At 42.9% G+C, this 20,175-nt stretch overlaps 1 protein-coding gene across 8 annotated transcripts in view; it reads right to left on the bottom strand.

Moving 5' to 3' along the window:
- Positions 1-18,733, bottom strand: part of HMGA2 (high mobility group AT-hook 2) — a 125,000-nt gene extending 106,267 nt beyond the window's left edge. For 3 of the 8 annotated variants that reach the window (XR_012774569.1, XR_012774570.1, XM_075495240.1), the window contains exons 1-3: positions 17,150-17,908; positions 14,381-14,467; positions 6,713-6,763 (exon numbers count right to left, since the gene is read on the bottom strand). Coding sequence is in view for 6 of the 8 variants with exons in the window: in XM_075495240.1 (XP_075351355.1) it covers positions 6,713-6,763; positions 14,381-14,467; positions 17,150-17,260 (249 nt within the window). In the remaining 2 variants the exon portion in view is untranslated. Of the gene's footprint in view, positions 1-6,712; positions 6,764-14,380; positions 14,468-14,832; positions 15,121-17,149; positions 18,249-18,716 lie in introns of those variants that run through there. The other 5 variants (XM_075495213.1, XM_075495196.1, XM_075495205.1 and 2 more) reach the window with 5 other exon arrangements.
- Between the last annotated feature and the right edge of the window lie 1,442 nt (positions 18,734-20,175).

The following is a 20,175-nucleotide window of genomic DNA, read 5'->3' as shown; positions in this document are numbered from 1 at the left end:
CAGCCTTGGTGCTCAGCTTCCTCCTGTGTAAAATGGGCAATGAGGCTTATAAAATCAAAGTACACAGCCAAACAGAAAACTAATTTTTAAAGTTCCTGAACGGCCGTTATCTGAGATCACAAAAAGGAAACAGCTCAGAATTTCAGTTTACCTTTCACTACAGATGCTGTATTTTTACTTTCTGCATTTTTCGCCTGTTAAAATTTCCTCTTTGGACCTCAAACAGAATAAAAGGTTTTCCTTTAAGGATTCTGAAATGACAGCTGAAGTCAAAATATTTTTTAGCTAAACTGGGTATCTTTTAATACCCCTTAACAGAAGTGGAAGTGAATTAGAGAATGAGTGAAATATCCTTTTGGTAATATAAATGTATTTGAGAAAAGAAATATCACGGCTAAATTTTCTGTTGTGGTCTACAGGAAGACCTGCACTTGAAATAAATGGTGCCACATCTACTTATACCAACAAGGAACAGGACTCTCGGATTCCAAGGAAGGACACTATTTGCTTAGACAAGCTTCTAGAGAAATGAAGACACATACCTCTCTGAACACAGGTGAGAGAGAACATATTTTTAGTGAATCTTTATGCATTTGGTACAAGCACGCAAGATGTTTTTTCCTTTCCCAGAATGTTGAATAGAAAAAAGACAAAAATTGGCAAAAAAAGAGCATTAAATATCTGTTAGTCATAGGAGAAAAGTTCAACAATCACTGCTTTTGTCAAAATTTTCAGGTTTTGAGAGATGATTTCTTTTACAGATCATCTGAACTGGAAAGTAAATGTACAGGTATAAAGCTTTTAGGGCTTTCAATTCATGTCCTCCATCCACTTCTTAAGTTCAGGAATTTTGAAGGAGAGAGGTCAATAGTCTGTTTTTCGTAATTATAAAAGCCCCTTCAAGCTCTTTAGACAACTGAAACGATGGTCCCTCCCAGGTGACAGTCTTGCCCACACAGATGTAAAACGTGTTCATGAAAGAAGGTATTTTATATTACCAGGTTACAAAATAATATCTATGACCTTCACAAAGAAGGTAAGGTAGTTTGGAAGATTAAAGTAACAGCAACACATGCAAATTTTCATGATGTGCTTCACACAAAGCTGTAACACCACAGATACTGCAGTCAAAAGTTGCAAATATGTCAAGTAACTGAAATTATATTATTCTTCCAAGTACGAGAAACTGAATTTTTATCTGTGCTATATTCTATAATTGCATAAATAGCAACTTCCTTTTTCATTCATCATCCAACACATGTGATTTAAGTTTTACCTCAATCACAGTTCGCTCCAAACGGACCATGAAGTAATTCATTAAAACAAATAGATGTTCTCGTAACAATGGAATCTCCAGCCTAGCTTAGGGATGCACTGCTAAGCACCACGGCATCAAAGGGGGGGAATCTCTCACACATAGCTTTTGCTATCTAAAAGTCAGATATGTGTCTTATTTTATCGTCTAGGTTGTCTTTCCCAATGTCAAAAGGTTGCTATCTCCCGATGAGAATTCACCACACCTATAACAAAGCCTTTTTTAGGGCAGGATGGACTACGATCTCACAACATCCTTCTCTCAACCGCCTAGTGAAGAAGCCTGCGTGACTTTAAGCACCTCCTAGACTATGACTTCAGTATGGGACAAAAATGACTGCACTGGATGAGAAAAAGCAAAATTAGTTCAACGGCTTCACATCACAGAGCATGGCACTACCAGACAGAAACTTCTACTTAGATAATGGTTTGCAGAGACTCATTATGGGCAAGAAATAGCCTCAAAACATCCATGGGTCTTCTGAGGCAACGGGGTTCTCTTGATATGTATCCACGTATGTATTCATACCTCAGAACCTCATTTTCAAAATCTTACAAGTGAACGAGCATTAGGAGTCCTCGCCCTGACACAGGCCTTCTGGAACTGCTGGCATAGAAACATCTCGCAAATTCCATGTCTAAGGTTTGACATCTCAGCTATGTCAAAATTGCAGTGGGAAATAATCTGAAGAAACACTTGGTAGAAAAAAGCATTTTTGTAATGATTTTTTAAAACGTGGCTTGGCACCGCTTAAACTGACTTTCACTATAAAGTAAAATTCTGCCCTCATTAAAAAGGGGAAAACCTGAGCTTCGAAAGTACTATAATGTCTAGCTAATCGTGATTGGATCAGATAAAGCTCCTGCTTAAGGACATTAAGTTCATTTCTGATTATCTTTTATCTTCTACCAACCTGAAATGTGCTATCCAGACTATCTAGCAGAAAACAAAATTCTTCAAAGAGAGATAAGTTTTCTGAACAAGTCACAGTTGTTACTTGGGCATCAGTGACAAGATGTGCAAGCGGGTGCTTCACATGCACCCTGCAGTTGGAAGGTCACTGATTCTCTTCCACTGTTATAATCATGCAGCTTCCAGAACTTTCCATGCTTTAAAACAGTCTCATGGCATGGCATCAGCCATCTCTCCCCCCCACCAAAGTCCTGCTCAAAGCTGTAGAAAGCTCTCGACTGTTCCTTGGGTTTTTTGAACAATTCTGCCATGCCATGTAGTGAATCTGTGGTTGAGGTTAAACAATGTGGAGGTGAAATCAGACAATGCCAAAAAATTCTACCTAAAGACATAACAAAAGCAATGGAAATAAAAACCAAATACCCTTTTAAGCATCAACTTCAGAACTGGGTTTCAGGTTTCTCCATTAAACTGATGTCTGAGAGCACTAGAAGTCTATGAAATTTCCAGGGGTTTTCAATGCAGTTCTTTGGAACAAACAGCAGAATAATTGATTATTCAGCCTCCTGCTCTACTCATAACCCTTCAGTCCCCTCCTTTCAGTCAACTTCTAGACATACACAAATTAAAAAAATAAAATAAAATAAAAAAGCTTTGACTGTTAGCTCTTTACAAAGGGTTATGTGAAGCCATCAGCAAAACTGTTGCTGATCCCACGAGCAGCAGCATCAGGTCTCAGTGGCAAAAACCTGGCACAGTGACAAACCTTCCACTGACTTCTGGGAATGTGAATCTCCATGGCTATGAATTTGACTTTATGCCTATGCTACATAAAACAATTCTGCTAATTAAAAACAGGGTGATTCATCTGCCTTTTTCAAGCATCAAAGGCTACGTCTACAATACATAGACAACGTGGACCAGCAAGAGAAAAAAGGCTGGTGCTGAGGACCTAAGGTCCACATCATGCACCTTTCAAGAGGTTTTTATTTCCCTCTAGCCTAGTCCTGTGGGTCGAATGCCTACCGGACTGCGCTTCTTTGTGCAGCACGTCTTCCAGTTCCGTTTCATTTGAAAGGAATCCAGCCCGTGAGCTCTGGGACTGCTCCACAATGCACACAGCACGTGGGGACAATTAGGAGATGCATTTCCAAAGCTCACTCCTGATTTGACCTAACACACTAATGCAGATGCATCCAAAGGGCTTAGAACACGTTCCTGCATTAAAACCTCTAAAATTAAGGAGTACCAAGGTCATGAAGAGGTTTACCTCCCTCTCAGTTAATAGGACTCACAGCCTTCAATGCGCTTCACACACGTGCAGCAACCTACAGTGAAGATGAGTTTTACAGCAGCAGACACTGTGTTTCTGATTCCAAGTACGTTCATTCCCCACCTGCTTGACCTTGTTATCTTCAGGATTTTTATTCAATTAGCTCTCCGCATTTAGAAAGCTTTTCTACATAGCTGAATATTTTATTTTCAGAAGAGTTTGTCAATCTTTACTGCCTGTTCTACTGACAAGGGTCTTCTTTTCCTTGACAACTTTGCAAAGTACACATCATTGCATTAAAAAGATCATCTGATGTCTCATACGCTTGTGATAAACTGGGCTTCTTGCCCTCTTCACTTGGGCTCTCCCTCCCCTTTCCCAGTTCTATAATAGTCAAAAGGATTTACTTCTCTTCTAAAAAATAATATATAAATAAATACATTGTGAGTCACAAACATTAAATACTTAATTTGAACCGGCAGAAAGACCAGCTACCGGAATTCTACAGTGGTCTGTTAGCTCATATGTCTCTGCATGTGCATATTGAAGGAAACAGCAGAAATAATACCTTACAATTTGATGAACAACATATGACACACAACCTCTAGACTTGCAAAAAAGGGTTACAAACTTAGGAAAATACCTGCCATATAGAATTCTGCCCTCTCCAAGGAAAAAAAACCTACTTTCACTGATACAGAACCATCATCATTAAGGCTTGATATATAAATAAATTGGATTAAAGAAGAAAATAAACACTAAGGACTTAACCAAAGTTTGGGTGATAAAAAGGGACATTTTCTGAGTACATGTTGGATGTCAAAACAGAAAGGATGATACTGTGCCATCTGCTTTTAGGCAGAATCTTCCCTTGATTCCAACTATAAACTCTGCTTATAGTTGGCACCATAATGGCTTATAATAATTTAACCACGTTTCTTTCTGGAGCAAAATATAACATCACTCTCCATTTCATCATGCACAGAGGAGGAACCTATGAACCTAATTTAAACTGGAAAGAGAGAAGAAAGAGGGAAAAAAAGGCATATTTGATTCTCACAGTCTACAGAATTATCTCAATGCAAGCTGCAGATAGGAGCGTTATCTCTGAAAATCACAAGAAGCAATCATATTGTCAGAATAAGCAAATAAAGACTGTGCTTTCAACAGGCACAACAGCAAAGTAATACCAAGTTTGAAAATATGCCTTAGTTTCAAAAAAATGAGTGAAATTGTTGTAAGTATCGGTCTCATGATAAAGTAATGCATACGCCTACTAGATAACCAATAATTTCCATTTCTGCAAATCAGATTCTTCACCCTACAAACAGCCCATACTAAACTTAATGCTCCACTGATACTGCCTATTCTTTCTTCCCCTTAAAGATACTAAAATAAAATAAAAATTAAAAATAAAATATTTAAAAATAAATTAAATTAAAATAAAAATTCCCCTAAAATAAAAGGGAAACAACCTAACCTAAAAGATGCCACAAGCGTTATATTTAGCCCTCTTCACTGAAAACTCACCTTAGTTTCTCAGTACGTGAGTGCTTGGGAGAGAAAATCTTTTTAACATTTCAGACTGCTGCATTTTGCCTTTTTGCAGAGCTCTTCAACCATCCCTACTCAACTGTCACACGTTCCTAACTCGGTGGGGATGGCCTGCCTGTTCTAAATTACTCTCATCAACCAGCTACTTCTGCTCCTTCCCTGGGGACTGCACCCAAGGTGAGGATCAAGCAAGCAGAGCTCAGCATCCACATGTGCAAGGTCCGAGCCGGACGGGACGAAGCAGACAGTAACCGATCCTGTTTTAGTGCACTTGGCACTTGCCTTCTGCACGCTGCCTTTGAGAAGATCACCAGCACAGGTACGTTTGAATACGCCACCTTCTTCCCAATGCCAATGAGCCTCTTCACGTACCTGAAATCTGCCTCACTTAAAGAACTACAGGCATAAGCAATACGTCTAGTATGTAATGGTCTGTTTTCTCCAAAGAAATATCCCGGGGTCCTTTATCACCGGACAACGCTACAGAACTAGTGACTGACTGTCCAAGCCACGTCTCCTGTGCTTAGCGGCTGATACTCCAGAGAACCTCAGCTGCAGTTTTAAGTACCTTCTGGTGCTGTTTGAGCTTTTGCAAGCGTATACTTTTACAGCTGTGTTAACATCTATGCAAAAGACCTGAACAAAATGAGGGAAAAAATGCTGGGACTGCAGAGAGGAAAGAGAAGGCACAGTAAAATTAGGCAGCAAAATTGAGATGGGGAGGGATGGATTTGAGAAAGAAGTTTAAAGAAAAACGTTGACCAGATAAAGGGATGTGTCCAGCTTGTGATGGAGCACATGGCCACACCTTCGTATCTTCTAATAAACGATCATGTTTTCCAAGTGACATCCCCATCACTTTCTTTTGAAAGCTTATGCATAAGTGAAAGAAATGCAGAGGAGAGGTGCACAAGGCAGACTCTCATTAGCTGTAAACATCAGTGAGAACACAGAATTTCAAGTATCTGAGATTTAAATCTGTCCATGGCCAAAGAATCAAAACACGTGTGTCTGACAGCCACGTCTACACAGACTAAACGGCCAGGGAAGGAGGAACCTTTTAATGAAACGTATTAGCAGTCACTACAATTATATGAGGCATGAAGATGGCCCAGAATGGAAAAACTAAATTCTAAGTGCAAGTATCCTGCCGTTCATTTTTGCTCTTTCTCACTGGATTTAAGGGAAATATGCTGTGTTTCCAGGCAATGTAGGACAAAAACGTTTTGGTTTTTAAACTTTATCTTGTGCACACTACATCTGAATGTTATCACCTCTCCTAATCACTTCTGATGTCTGATAGTGCCCCTTTAACCTTTGTTACTCAATTACTGAACAAGTTATCTCATTGTTACTCTCTTTTGAAGGAAGAGTTGTGCCTCTTTTCATGCTGATAAGAGACACATAAATATTCGCTCCCAGCAAACATTTAATAGTAAAGTGTCTTGAGCAAACTACCAGAGTCTAAAGGTAGGAAGCTGTGGTTAACTTCTCTGCTATCTTAACCCTTTACTCAATCCACCAAAACACACAGACACAGAAGATGGATGCTCTTTTTCACAACTGAAGCAGAAATAATTGTTCTCTAGAAGAATGGACTTTATAACATGCTTTATAACACAGTAAATAAATCAAATGATTGGAAGTGAAATACCTACCCATTTTCTGGGCCGGCCTCTGGGTCGCTTTTCACCAGTGGCTTCTGCTTTCTGTAAAGGGAAAAGAAACACAACATATTTTATACCTCAGCATTATTTAACAGCCTCGGTAACTAGGAACTCCTTTCCTGTAACATTATCCATAATTATATGTCTTGGGTGGCACCAAGCCCCCCTCCCGCTCTGTGGGTTTTCGGGTGGAATGTGTTTACCTTGGTTTTTCTGACGTTTCCTAGCCAGTGTGGCCAGGGGATGCCTCGCCTGCGCCCAAGGGTGCCCCCAGCCCCGATGCACACTGTGCCCAGGGGCACAGGGGACCGTGCCCGCACACCCTGGCACAGCCTGGGGTGCCCAGCCATGGGGCATGCAGGCTGTGGATGGGGGGACAGAGCAGCTTGGGAACCCGAGAACCCCCAGTAACATCAAATCTAGTCTTTCCCGGGCTGTCAAAAACTACCTGTAGATACTAAATGAAAAATACGGACTGCTTCAAGCCTGAACAAAGCAGTTCATAGCAGCCACAATTTCTTCTTTTACTCTCATGCTGCTCATGCATGAAATGGATTTGGACAGACTATCACTATGAACGTGTGTGTGTTCATATTGGGAGATAACTTCTCTACTTGACGAGAAGTTCTCCAGGTAAAAACGCATCCCTAAGCTGTAAGCAAACCTTTCACTGGTCCAAAACACACCTTCGCTGTTCAGGTTTAAGGAAACAGCATGGAAGGTGCCCTAGAAGTGACAGCTGTATCTATGTAAGCCCAGCAGTTGGTTCTGGAGCTCAACATAAAGGAAATACGGGTTCTCTTAACAGACTCTTCCACTAACTCACTGCGTGACACTGTGAATACTACTACTTACGTGCTACACTAAAATACCTACAGGCTTTAAAATGAAAATTGCAGGTTATTTTCTCTAGATAGGCTCTGCCCATCCATACACCTCATCAGGTAAATAATCCTGCCCCACTGAGGGTGATGAGGAGTTTGCCACCAGCTTTAGTGAGAGCTGGACTTTTGCTGCATACAAGTCCCTGAGAATTAAGACTTTTAGTACACATTCAGTAGATGTGCTTCCACATTTCCATGAATTGCTTTTTTTCCAGTTAACTGTATGTGTATTTGATTTGCCCTTAGAAATCAACTGTGTCATTAAATAAATCACTTGCTGGTCAATCTCTGTAACATATACTGTAACCTAATGCTGTGTAAAGCGGATCCCTCTAAAAGAGAACTTGAGCTGAGGAAGTAGTGGAGGAATCTCTACAAAAAAACTGCCCTGCGAGTTAAATGCAATTACTTTGAAATAAATATCTCACCAAGAAAAAAGCTGTGAAAAATAAAATTCACCCTCCTAAAGGGCAAAATTATCACTCAGACTTGTTAAAAGAGTAAACTTGCTCTTTAATCGTTTATACCAGCGTTACATGTAAGGTGAAACCCTCTTATGAGAATACTTGTTAAAGTGCATTTACTATATATTGTAGCTGTCTATTTCAGAGTTTTGTTTCCTTTTAAAGCGTTTAGTTCTTTATACCTTATAACCTGAAGGATGCAAAAAAAGATGTAGCTTAGTTTTGACAAGCTGTAGCCCCCTGCATTTATGTTTATTTCGTGAAACACTGGGCATAAATCTTGAAAATATTGGTTAAAATTGTTCTTAACAAATCAACACCTGACATGTTATCAGAGCACAAATGCCATTTATTTTCTTCTGTATTTAACACATCTGAAGGAAAGACCCTTTTGCAAAGGTCTATGAAAAAAAAATTAACTTTTTGGAAACGAAAACTACTTGGGTCTCACAATTAAAGTTCCTACAAACCTGACACAAATTGTAAGTTTAACTACAGCGTATAATCTAGTTTGATGGGAAAGAGAACATGAGAGATTTCTTTGAATAACTAATCTTTGCTTCCTGCCATAAACTGTCACGCAGCGTGGCCGCTTGCCATAAGCAATGCTGTGCTTTACCCCCGAGGAAGGTCCATGTCAGAAGTGGCTAGTGTTCCTGCTGGCTAGTTTGGATATCAGTTTGTCAAGTGCTTGGGGACCTTTCAGATTGAAAGGCACTGTATTCCTGCTGTATATGTTTTCCACCTCACGTTAGAAGAAAAACATTTCCATAGTTCTTATCAAAACCAAATCTTTCCCAGAGGTGAGCTGAGCAAACAGCAGGGCATGCCAGAGATGGTGTTTTGGTACAGAGCAATTCCGTAAGTAAATAGAAAGGCTTCCACAGACTAAACTGCAGAAAATGAACAACAAGAACCTCCAAAGTGGGATGTTTTTATCTCCATTCCAAGGAAGAGAAAGACAAAACACTTCTGGAACAACCAAAAGGAGTAGTGGCAGTCCAGTGGTGATGATAAAGACATGAAGTTTAGGAAAATATTCCACCTCTTTTCCTCTGGATTTTTTTTACTTTGCATTTTGCAAACACAGCCTGTATTTTCTCCAACAGCACAAGACTGTCTTTTAATTGAAGCACTTGAGAAAGGTTTTATTGCATATCAGACCAACAATGCAATGTTTCTCCATATAATTTTCAAGTAATTAATAAGAAAAGGAACACGTAAGTGCCAAAGCATTGCCTTTCCCCTAAAACAGGTATTTGCATAATCAGAAACATGCCAGTCTGTTGGCTCTTTGCTTTAATTGAAGCGTTGCCTCTGAAGCTAGGACCAAATCCAGAGAGAGCCCCAAGCCACCCAGAGGGAACACGGATTCTCATCTGGGCAGCAAGATGCACGTGTTCCCAGCCACCCTACACGCAGCAGCTGGTACCCGCTTAGTCAGGAAGGAAGCTGCTGCCTTCATCCTCCAAAGCGCTTTTTGAAATTGAGATGTGTTTGGTCAGGGTTTTCTTAACATTTGGTGCTACACTGTGAGGCATGATCTTGCTCTATACAGCTAAGACACGGAATCGCCAAACTTAAAGGAGGGTCGGGTATGTTATCAAACACAAGTTTATATTTCATGAAAAATTATGAAATTTCTTATAACCAATAATACGAACACATCATTTTTGCTACGTCACATTTTAGGACCAGGACTAGATTTGCTCGCTTTTAAGTGCATGATCTGTACGGGAAATGTTCTTTTTTTGTCCAGGTGAGAAAGATGGCCATTCCAGTCATTGCCTTCTGGAAGAGAGCTAACAGTCCCCAGGCAGATTTGCAATTCACCTAAGCCCTGCACCACAGGGCCATCAAACCTTGCTTGCAACCGTAGGACTTGACTGCCCATCACCTCTGCCTCCTTGTTGCATAAATGTGCTGTGCCCAGACAGAAACTGAGGCTGTACTACTGAAAGCAATTAACAAGACAAGTATGAATAATTGAATGGCTATAAAGTGCTCTTCGGGCATCTATCTATTGTCAAGGAAGACCTCAAATGCAACAGAATCCAAATTCGGAGAACTCTATCCACTTTGCAAAATGATCTGCTGGAGACCTCAGATAAAACGTGTCAGAGCTGTAAGACGGGTGAAATACCCGAGAGTTCTCGGGAGGACAATCACTGTTGTCAAACCGTATCAAAAGACCTTGCCCAGGAACGTGTCCTTCTCCCCAAAAAATGTTATTTTGTTAAAAAAAAAACCTAAAACGCTCTTAAAAGAAACTTAGGCATTGGCTAGATACAAAAATATGACACTTCCCATGTCCTGTTTTACCCATTTTAATTCTAAACAGGAGCCAGTCTTCTCCTGCTTCTCCGATCTTGCTCAAAACGCCTGATTTTGAGGTATCTTTATTTTTTAGGTATAATAACCATGCCACGATCACTTGATAAATCTGATCTTGTTTTCCCTTTAAGCCTGTAATGACTGGTGTTGGTGAGAATGAATGAAGCATGGAGAAGCCAAATAGAGTTTCATGAACCAATTTAGGGCAGAGTCCTGGTCACATGCGCTTTTTTTTTTTTACCTTTGGACTGCTTAACTCAGGGACATGCCTTTCTACATACCAAACTCTGGCCATGTAACGTAGACAGAGTAGTAAGTGTAGTCACTCACAGTACCACAAGTTCTGGTTTTCAGAGGATGATATTTCAAGATCTGGAGGTATTTTCCGTGAATTTCACTACATCAATAACTACAACAAAACTCAAAATATTTTAACTCAAGGTGAATTTTACGAAAGAGCATTTACTTTTGCATATTCCTGGGATATCCCTTGACATTTTCTTTCGAGACAAACACATAGGAGCTACTACTCTTTCTTTTTTTAACCTCACAATTGTGTTTCCTCCTTCCAAACAGGAGCGTATTTATGCCTATACAGTATTTTTGTCAAGCCCAACTACAGGAGCTAAACAAAGCAAAGCCCTTGAATACTTAAGGGAAATGCGATGGGCTGGGAACACAGATGAGCCTAACAAATAAAACTCAACCACAGAACACCCAGGAAACTAAAAAGGAACATCCCTACTAGGGTCTTCCCGCAAAACTAGTCAGTCTTTAGAAAAAAAAGAAAATCTTCACTTTTTTGCTAATTTTTTACAAATATTTTAAATGAATAACAGAATGACTTGTTTAAAGACGCAAACTTCAGTAACAGCCTGATTGTAGGGACTCAAGTACAAGGTGATTAAGAGTCTTTTTGCGTCTATCTCTTCTCATCTGCTAATATGTTGTGGTCCTTCTGTTTGTGAAAATCAAACAACTGAGAAATGGTTTGCCTTTCTATAAAATGCAGTTTACCTTTTGTGTGTAGTTTATAACAAGTTAGGCATGTGTCATATGCAAGGCTTTTAAAAAAATGCGTATTACCTAAAATTAGAGTAATTGCCACATTATTAGCTGTCCAATTGGTCTTGCAACATTCTGTATGCATTGTCAAGTTTCACATTGCTAATTTCCTAACAAGCACAGTTTGTTTTCAGATGCCCCAAGGCCAGTTTACTAAGACCAAACACAAGCTCTGAAAGCTAAAAAAAAAAAAAAAAAAAATCCCACGAACCAAGAAATTTTAAATACACAACACAACCATGATTCCAGGGTAAATTGTCCCTCAACTGATTTAAGGGTATTTCCTTTTTGAAGTATAACAAAACAAAGTCCCAGTTCTGGAGTATTTTTAACTCGCTGCCAGTTTGTGCAATACATTTTTAATTGTGATGTGTAATGGTTTGCAAGAGAACACCCAATCAATTAATCATGAGTGCCTTCTCATGGCTGCTCGGTGGGTTCTCCTGGCCGACGTTTATCTTACATGTTGTGAACACTCTAATACATTTCAATGAGCTCCCTTTGAAAAACACAGGCCACACACTATTCTTTAGAAATTCCAGCAATTTCCAGTTGCGTGTATAGCACCCAGGTTCACATGTGGAGGGGCTTCAGCTAAGTTAGCCAGCTCTCCTTCTGAGAGTTGAGACAGACTGTAGAAAGCCTTAAATAAATACATGTACGCATATGTATGTGTAAATATGTTTACCACAAAATCAAACATATAGCTCCCTCTTTTAAGAGGTGATACCCTTTCCACCAAATGAAGCTTTCTTACAGTGCCAAAACCTTTCCATCCATATTACTGTTAGAAAAACTATTGAAATTAATATTACATAAAAAGATACTTTGAGATGCCTGGTGAGAAGGTGAAGCATTTTAGAGAGGGTTAATTATCAATCTGGAAAAAGAGCTAAAATATTTATTTGAAATGTGATCTCAGTGACTTTCTTCTAGTAAGGCTTTGTAAGTGTTTTAGAGGATTTATCAACCCTTTATATATTTTATCTATAAACCTAGAAACAAATAAGACTTGTAATTACATACCCCTCAAAGATTTTTTTTAATGATAAAAAAGACCTGTGGTCTTTGGTCAATTTTTTATATTATCAACACCCGAAAGGGTTTGCTTTAATTAGAGCAGTAACTTGATGCATTCTGAAAATCAAAACGTTACAATGAAATTGCTCAGTTCGTAAATTAGATTAAAAAAAACAGCCATATGCACCAGAATCATCTGGAAAGCTCTTGATTTGATATACCTACCTATATATGAATGTTTTTAAGTTATTTTCCATTTATACTGATTTTCAAATCACTCAATATAAATGAAATAATGTTAATATTTCTTTTAGAAATATCTTTTTAAAACACATTTCTATGAATTACTTAAAATTTAATCTTATTACAAATATTTCTCCTAGGAAAGCCAATACTCCTAAGAGTAATATTTAAAATACTAAAGCTCACATTTGGACTTGCTTGACTAATAAAAAACTGCTCTCTCCCTTTTGAAGAGTGAAATTTAAACTATTTTAAAGTGAATCTGAGGAACATTTTTACTATATAAAGAAAAAAATCAACATTTTAAGCTCACTAGGTCGCAGAGTGGCTTTGATATATTTTAAATACTTAACCTGTAAAGCATTTTTTACTAATTCATGAACTTATTGACAGAATATACTGCTTTTTTCCAGCTCAGAAAGTAAAAAACAATTTTAAATTTAAAGACAGTTGGACAACGTCCCTCAAATCAATGTTGAAAACACTTATAACGGAACAGACATGAAACCATAGTCACCCCCTAATAATTTAATATTTATCGGTATTTGCTATAGTAATTTATAACACTGAAAACTATCAAACTTAGTACGGTCAGTACCATAGGCATATTGAAAAATGAACCATAATTAGATGAGGCCACAAATACCTTCCACACACATTTTGTCACAGATCTACTTAAAAGATACTGATACACTTAAGCACTACAGTTCACTACCAGATTTTGTAAGCTTTTGTTTCCAATTTAGTACCTGTAAATTAGTGCTAACTGCTGTGTAACCATCAACGTAAACAAAACTCCCGTATTTATTTTCAAGCCTATACACAACTATTTGCCTTCACTAAAATAATTCATACAGAAACATATTATTTGCCTTGATAGCACAGTTTTCTCAGGCTGAGCTTTGCCCAATTCAAATAAAATTAAGTCACATTTTCACGTTGTATTTGCTATGTAAAGTCCATGCACTAAATGCAATGACTTCAGTGAGCTTTCCCTCTAGCTAAATGCATTCAGAACCACCAGAATAAAAGTTTGCTCCCATCACCAAGCAGAAGTAGTGGTTCAGAAGACTAATAGCTCTTCAAGTAAAAGTCTCTTTGCAACTGATTACTAACCAAGATATAGTAGGCTTTTACTGTAACTCACAGTTTACTTTACCATCACATTTTAAAGCTGTAAATTTCAATATATGCACTTATTTCCATCAACACATAATTGGATTTACTTCTAATTAACCTATGTTTGACAAAACACTTAGCTTTAATATACAGATTTGGTCTGTAGTAGTAACGACTGTAAGTGGGCAAGAAATTAATCTTCCTCTTTCAAAAATCTTAATCGAGAAAATAACATCCTTAATATTGACTTCCTTACTAGATGCAGATTTCAGTAAATACATCAAATACATTATGTTATTTCACTAATCTGTATGCTATTCAAAAAGCAAGCTGCCCTTACAGGTTCTGTGTCTAGGCTCTTCATGCAGCATGTGAATTCTAATCTTAAAAATGCAAAATACATGCTTTATGTAGCTTCCATTATTAAAAGGGTCCCAACCCCTCAGTTCACACAGCCTAAATGACTGGATTTTTTGCTACCAATTGATGAAAAAACAGCATTAGGAACTCTCTCTCTTTAATAATCTCACCTTCTGAGCTGCTTTAGAGGGACTCTTGTTTTTGCTTCCTTTGGGTCTTCCTCTTGGTCTTTTAGGAGATGGTTCACCAGTTGGTTCCTAAATGGAAAACATGCTATTGTGGCAAGAGGCTACAACTACCCCAGAAGATCTGAAGGACAAACTACAACTGAGAAGTTACTTAAAACATACGAATTAACAGTATAAATAAATAACACAATATTTAAAATGCAACATGAAAAATTACTTTACTTTACTGGAGGTAAATTACTTTTCTTTACTCGAGGTAAAGAAAAAAATATATTTTGCACAATGAAAGAGTTTAACTTCCCTTGTAATTGCATAAAAAACTTTGAAAAGTTTGCATATTCTAGCACATAAGTTATAGCAGAAAACACATTTTTAAAAGAAGATGGCTATGATTTCCCTCATGTAAGAATGATTATTCAAAAAATAATAGTTACCCATTTCATTTCAATTGCATTTCATTATAGCAAGATACAATTATCATATGCAGTTTCTAGCACAGACTTTTGGGGGGAAAAAAGTTAACTACTGGAAAACTGGAAAGTAAGCTTAGACTATTTTCTCTCCCAAGGGCACGAATATTTGGGAGGGATTTTTTTCTGTTGTTCTGCAGTCGGCATTAGATTCACACCTATTCTAAACACAATTGATTTGTATTAAAATGCAAATGTAAAAGTTTCTTCAAACGGAGCATTAGCAAGCCAAAAAACCTCGACGAAGGAAAATACCCGAAACAAAAAACCACCTCTGAAATGACTCGACAGGAACACTGATGATTTTAGCAATTTTCTTAACTAGCTCCTCTGCCTGACAGTAAATAACCAGTCCTTAAAAATGGGTATGAATTACTAAGAGTTCAGAGTCCAAATATTTATTCAGTGAATCATAAATGCTATAAAACTCTTCTAGTCTTAAATATGATACATTTCATTCAGATTATAGGATGTGGCAAAAATAATTAAACGCAGTTTGTTAACTTAAACCAGCTTAAAGCCCTTCAGCTTTTTAATTCCCGGGTAGGTTAAGGGGAGGCTGGAGAGGGGACTCCCTCACTGCTCCAGCTCTCAGTGCCGAGCCTCGCAGGCACTGCACATCTGGGCTGAACACGTTTAAGGAGACGCACTTTTCTTTCTCTTCCATACATTCAAACGCTATAGGGGGAGGAAAAAAAAAAAAGGAAGCCCCGGCGCAAGCTCGCAGGGCTGATGCCGGCTGCTGGGGCTGGGCGAGGGCAGCCCGGAGGCGCGGGGGGCTGAGCGGGACGGGGGCAGAGCCCCGAGCCGCGCCGGCGAAGGAAGTGTCACTGAGGGCAGAGCGGGAAAACCAGGGGCTCGGCTTTTATGCCTCTCCAAAAAGTACTTTCTGTGCAATTCGCAGGAGCACATCGCTGGGGGGGGCGGGGAGCAAAGCAGCCGGGTTCCCCCCCGCTCGGGGCTCTGCTGTTCAGCTCCCTCCGTGGTTTCGGAGCCCCTCGCAGGCTCTCGTGGCAGTGGGCTGATGCTAAATGAATGGAGTAAACATTTTTAAAGCCCGCGGAAGCTCGCTTTAAAACGAGCTCCATCGGCAGCCCTGCTTCCCGGTCGTGACTTCCGAGGGAGGCACGGGAAGGGCTGCGAACAACCCCGCGCTGCCCCCGCCAAGCCGCGGGCTGCACTGCCTGCATCCGCGGGCGAAATCCCCCCTCGGCGGCGCCGGCGGAGGGGCTGCAAAGCGCGGGGGCTGCGGGGCCGCCTCGCCCGGCGGCTCGGCATTTCCAGGCGATGCGACAATGGCACTTCGGAAGAGGAAGGGAAGGGGGGGGGGGGGTGGAAATAATGCACGCATCTAGCAACCTTAGCGCGGATTCGGGTCTTGCAAGTCAAAAATAGGAGCCCAGCGCGTCCCTTTCGAGGCCCGGGAGGAGGCTGCGGGTGCGGGTGGGAGGGAGCCCGGCTCCGCTCCCCGCGCCCAGACCCGGGAACAGTCCCCCTCGCCTCGACCTGCCTGGGAAAGCGCCGGAGCGAAGGCAAAAGGTGTTGCAAATGCAGGGCAAGCCCCCTCCGGCTACCTCCCCCACCTCCATCGGCAACGGGGGCACCTCTCTGCACACGATGACGGGGGTGAGGGAGGAGGTGGGGAAGGGGGGGACGCCAGGAAAAAAAGAAAAAAAAAAAAAAAAAAGAAAAGCGAAAAAACCCATGCGGCTTTCTAGACACCCTCCTCTCCCCCAACCCCAGGATCTAGGGGCAGTCAGGGGCTGGGCTGGTCAAGATCGGAGGCAGCAGCAGCCCCCGGTGGGACCCGACACACGCACACACGCACACACACACACGCACGCACACAGATTGAGACATTGCAAGGGCTGGGAGAGGAGGGAGACAGGAGAGCCCCGTTCCCTGCTCCTCGCTTTCGCAATTTCAAAATCAGCTCGAAATGACCCAGCGAGCGCTGGTTGGTCGGAGCCGCGCTGCTCCATGTTCCCCATTTACATTGAAAAGCCCCAGCTCGCTCCCTGCACAATAGTGAAAGTCCCGAGGCGGCTGTGCGGCGCAGCCACACGCAGGCAGCACCCCGCCGCTCCCGGGCTCCGGGGTCCCCCCGCCGGGGCGCCCGGCGGAGCCCCTCGCCACGGCTCTGCACCACCTCGCCGGGAAGCAGCACACAACAAAGCCCCCCGCCCCGTCTCCAGGACTCCTTCACTCGCAGCATAATACGTACATGTACATGCCTATAATACTATAGATCTGCGGCTCTACGTATCTATACGATACTGACTTGTGGTTGCTTCCTGGGTCTGCCTCGTCCTCTCTTCTGAGGCTCTGCGGTTGCAGGTTGCTCCTGGGCAGCAGTGGAAGGCTGACCGGGTCCCTCACCTTGTGCACTCATCGTGACTTCTGCTGCTCAGCCTTAAACCAGTCTCTCCAAAGCACCTTGGAAGGGGGGGGAATCAAAACGAGCTCTTGCTGCTTTTGCTGCTCGCTGCCACCACCACACCGGACGTCCTGGTGCTGCCAAAAAGGAGAAGAGAAGGGGAGGAGGAGGAGGAGGAGGTGATGGTGGTAGTGGTGCTGGTGGTGGTGGGAGAGGAGGGGGAATGAATCTCTCTTACAATTTAGGAATGGTTAGTAACATGAAGCAATTCAAAAGAGGGGAGGTAAAAAAAAAAAAAAAAAAGAAGACGAAAAAGCAGAGTAAATTGCAACCCTGGAAATGCAAGGAGAGAGGGAATACTCCGAGGGTAGTCGGAGCGAACCAAGAAGGGGAAAAAATCCTACAAATTGAAAGCAAGTGGTGGCTATCGCGCTTAGATCGGATCAGGACAAATTAAGATAAGACACACTGAAAATGGACTGAGAACACTGCACAAGCTTGCCAGAAGCATGCACCCTGGGAAGACGGGGATTTCGGCAGCAGCGGGAGCAGCGGGCAAAAAGAGCGATCATTTAAAAAATAATAATAATAAAACGATTTGGGAGATTGGGAAGAAAAAAAAGGGGGGGGGCGGTCCTGGGTTCGTGTCTGTGATGCGAGCTGCTGGGACTGGAAATATTATTATGCGAGTCCTGCCCACGGACTAAACTAGGATGAGGGTTTTTTTTTTTTTAAAAAAAAAAAAGGAAAAGAAAAGAAAAACCACCTTTACCCGTGGGTGGAAAAACCAGGAGGGGGCTGTGCAGAAAAAAAAAAAAAAAAGGAGGAGGAGGCAGAGCGAAAAACCGAAAAACCCAGCGATCGGGGGCTGGCGGCCGGCCAGATAAAACACGAGCAGCACGGCAGCCGGGGCAGCGGCGGCAGAGCACGCCGCCGCCGCCTCACGTGTCCCGCACCGGCCCGGCCCCGCCGCCGCGGCAGGTTTAAAGGGCCAGGCCGGGGTCCCGGCGCCCCGGCCCGCGCCCCCCGGCTGCCCCCGCGCAGGGCCGCGGCGGGGGCGGGCGGGGGGAGGCAGGGGCTCGCCGCCCCCACGCAGGCCCCGCGGCCGGCTGCGCGGGGCTGCGCGGGGCTGCGCGGGCGCGGTGCCGCCCCGCCGCCGCTGCACGTGGGCGCCGCGCCGCCGAGCGGAACAAAGGCGGCCGGGCCGGGGCCGCCCCGGGGCCGGGCCCGCCGGGCGCCACCCGCGCTCCGGCCGCGGGCGCGGGCAGCCGCCGGGAGCGCGGCGCCTCCGCCGCCGGTGCGGCCGCCGGGGAGGCGCTGCCGTTGCGGCCGCGGGGCCGCGCCGGCGGCACAGGCTGCGGCGGGCTGGGCGCCTCCAGGGACGGCAGCCGCCGGGGTGAGATGCGGGTGGTGCGACCCGACAGCGGGTCGGAGCTTTCCTGCCGCGACGGTGACGGGCAGGGGGAACGACCTCTCCTGAAGAGCCCTGCCCCGACGTTGTTCCCGTGAGCACGGCTGGGCTGCGGTCCACAAGTCTTCCCACACCCCTTAAGCAGGGTGTCCCGCACAGCCTTCTCCCTCCTTCGGTGTTTGGTCCTCTCCCGTGCAAGCCACGGTTAGGCGGCCCTTCGCTGCGGCGCAAGGAGGTCGCCACAAAGGCCGGGGAGGACCCCGGTGTCTGTAACGCTCACGCCTGGGCTCCATGTGCGGCTCCGGCGCCGATTTCCCCCCGTCCCACACCTCCCCCAAGGTCCTGGACTTCGGCTGGGAGAGAGCCACCCCTGTAACTGTCTCCTCGCATCCTTCCTCCCCTGCGCAGGGGTGGACAAACACACGAGAGCCCGTGGAAGGAACTAAAAAGTTACGTTATCATACATAATGCTGAAGAGGGCAGAGATGCTGCTGCAACACTTCTTGCACTGGCTATCTAGCTACATCCAGTTGTCTTGATACCTTAGAAATTCTTAGCTCTCTATAGATAAATAAACATAATCGGGCCAAAAGTTACTCCAATCAAACATATGCAATCACTGACGAGCAAGGACTGTGCTGAGGAGACAGCTGAGTTATCTTCTGTGGAACAGGAAAAGTACATTGCAGACAGACCGGCTAAAGAAAGAGTAATCCTAGAACACTTCTTAAGGCTGAAAATACTCCCAAAGTGTTCTTAATCCAATCGCAAGCCTCCCAAAGCCTGCTTCCCTCCCATCCCCAAAAGCAACCAGCTATGGAAGATGGACACAGTCCACCTGTTATATCTCATAGCTATCAGAAAAGTCTTGTAGTCCCAACTATACTTTGTAAAACAGTCGGTTCCCATCGCACCATGAAGAAATCCGCAGGGCCCTACATCCACTCTGTACATCAAAAGATTAAGCTGCTGTATGAGATCAGGGTTCCAAGCGGAGATTGTAAAGTCTATAGTTTAAAGCGTAGCAGCAAATAACTTTTATAACATCCATTCATCTCTTTGAAGCATATTCATGCATCCGTTTATCTGGAAGAAAGTGGTATATGCAATTGCTAAAAGCCTGTAACTCCAAAACTGCCATCTCCACAGATTCATCCTATATGGGCTATTAATAGTTCCATTAGCCTTCCCTTGAGTAGTTCTAGTAACAATACCATAGCCCAAAGATTTTTTACATACAGCCATAAGCAAATAATCTTCACCTGGGAGCAATATTCCTAAACTCACTGTTTGAAAGCTGTTCTGGACAAGAAAGGTCTTGGCGCTTGCACTGTGCCCAGCACTACAGAATTTGGGTCTTCCTGGGGATGTCTGCCTACAGATTCACTATCTTAACAAGAATTAGCATCAGAGATCTAAACAACTATGGGTCTTTCCTTTATTTGAAACTGTCTTGCTTCCCGCCTTAACCAAAAGTTCTTAGATTATAAACCGGTATGATATTCCTGATGGCAGCTCT

Source organism: Mycteria americana, chromosome 1 (genome assembly GCF_035582795.1).
Source record: "Mycteria americana isolate JAX WOST 10 ecotype Jacksonville Zoo and Gardens chromosome 1, USCA_MyAme_1.0, whole genome shotgun sequence".
Taxonomy (NCBI): Eukaryota; Metazoa; Chordata; class Aves; order Ciconiiformes; family Ciconiidae; genus Mycteria; species Mycteria americana.
This window is presented reverse-complemented; position numbering and strand designations above follow the sequence as displayed.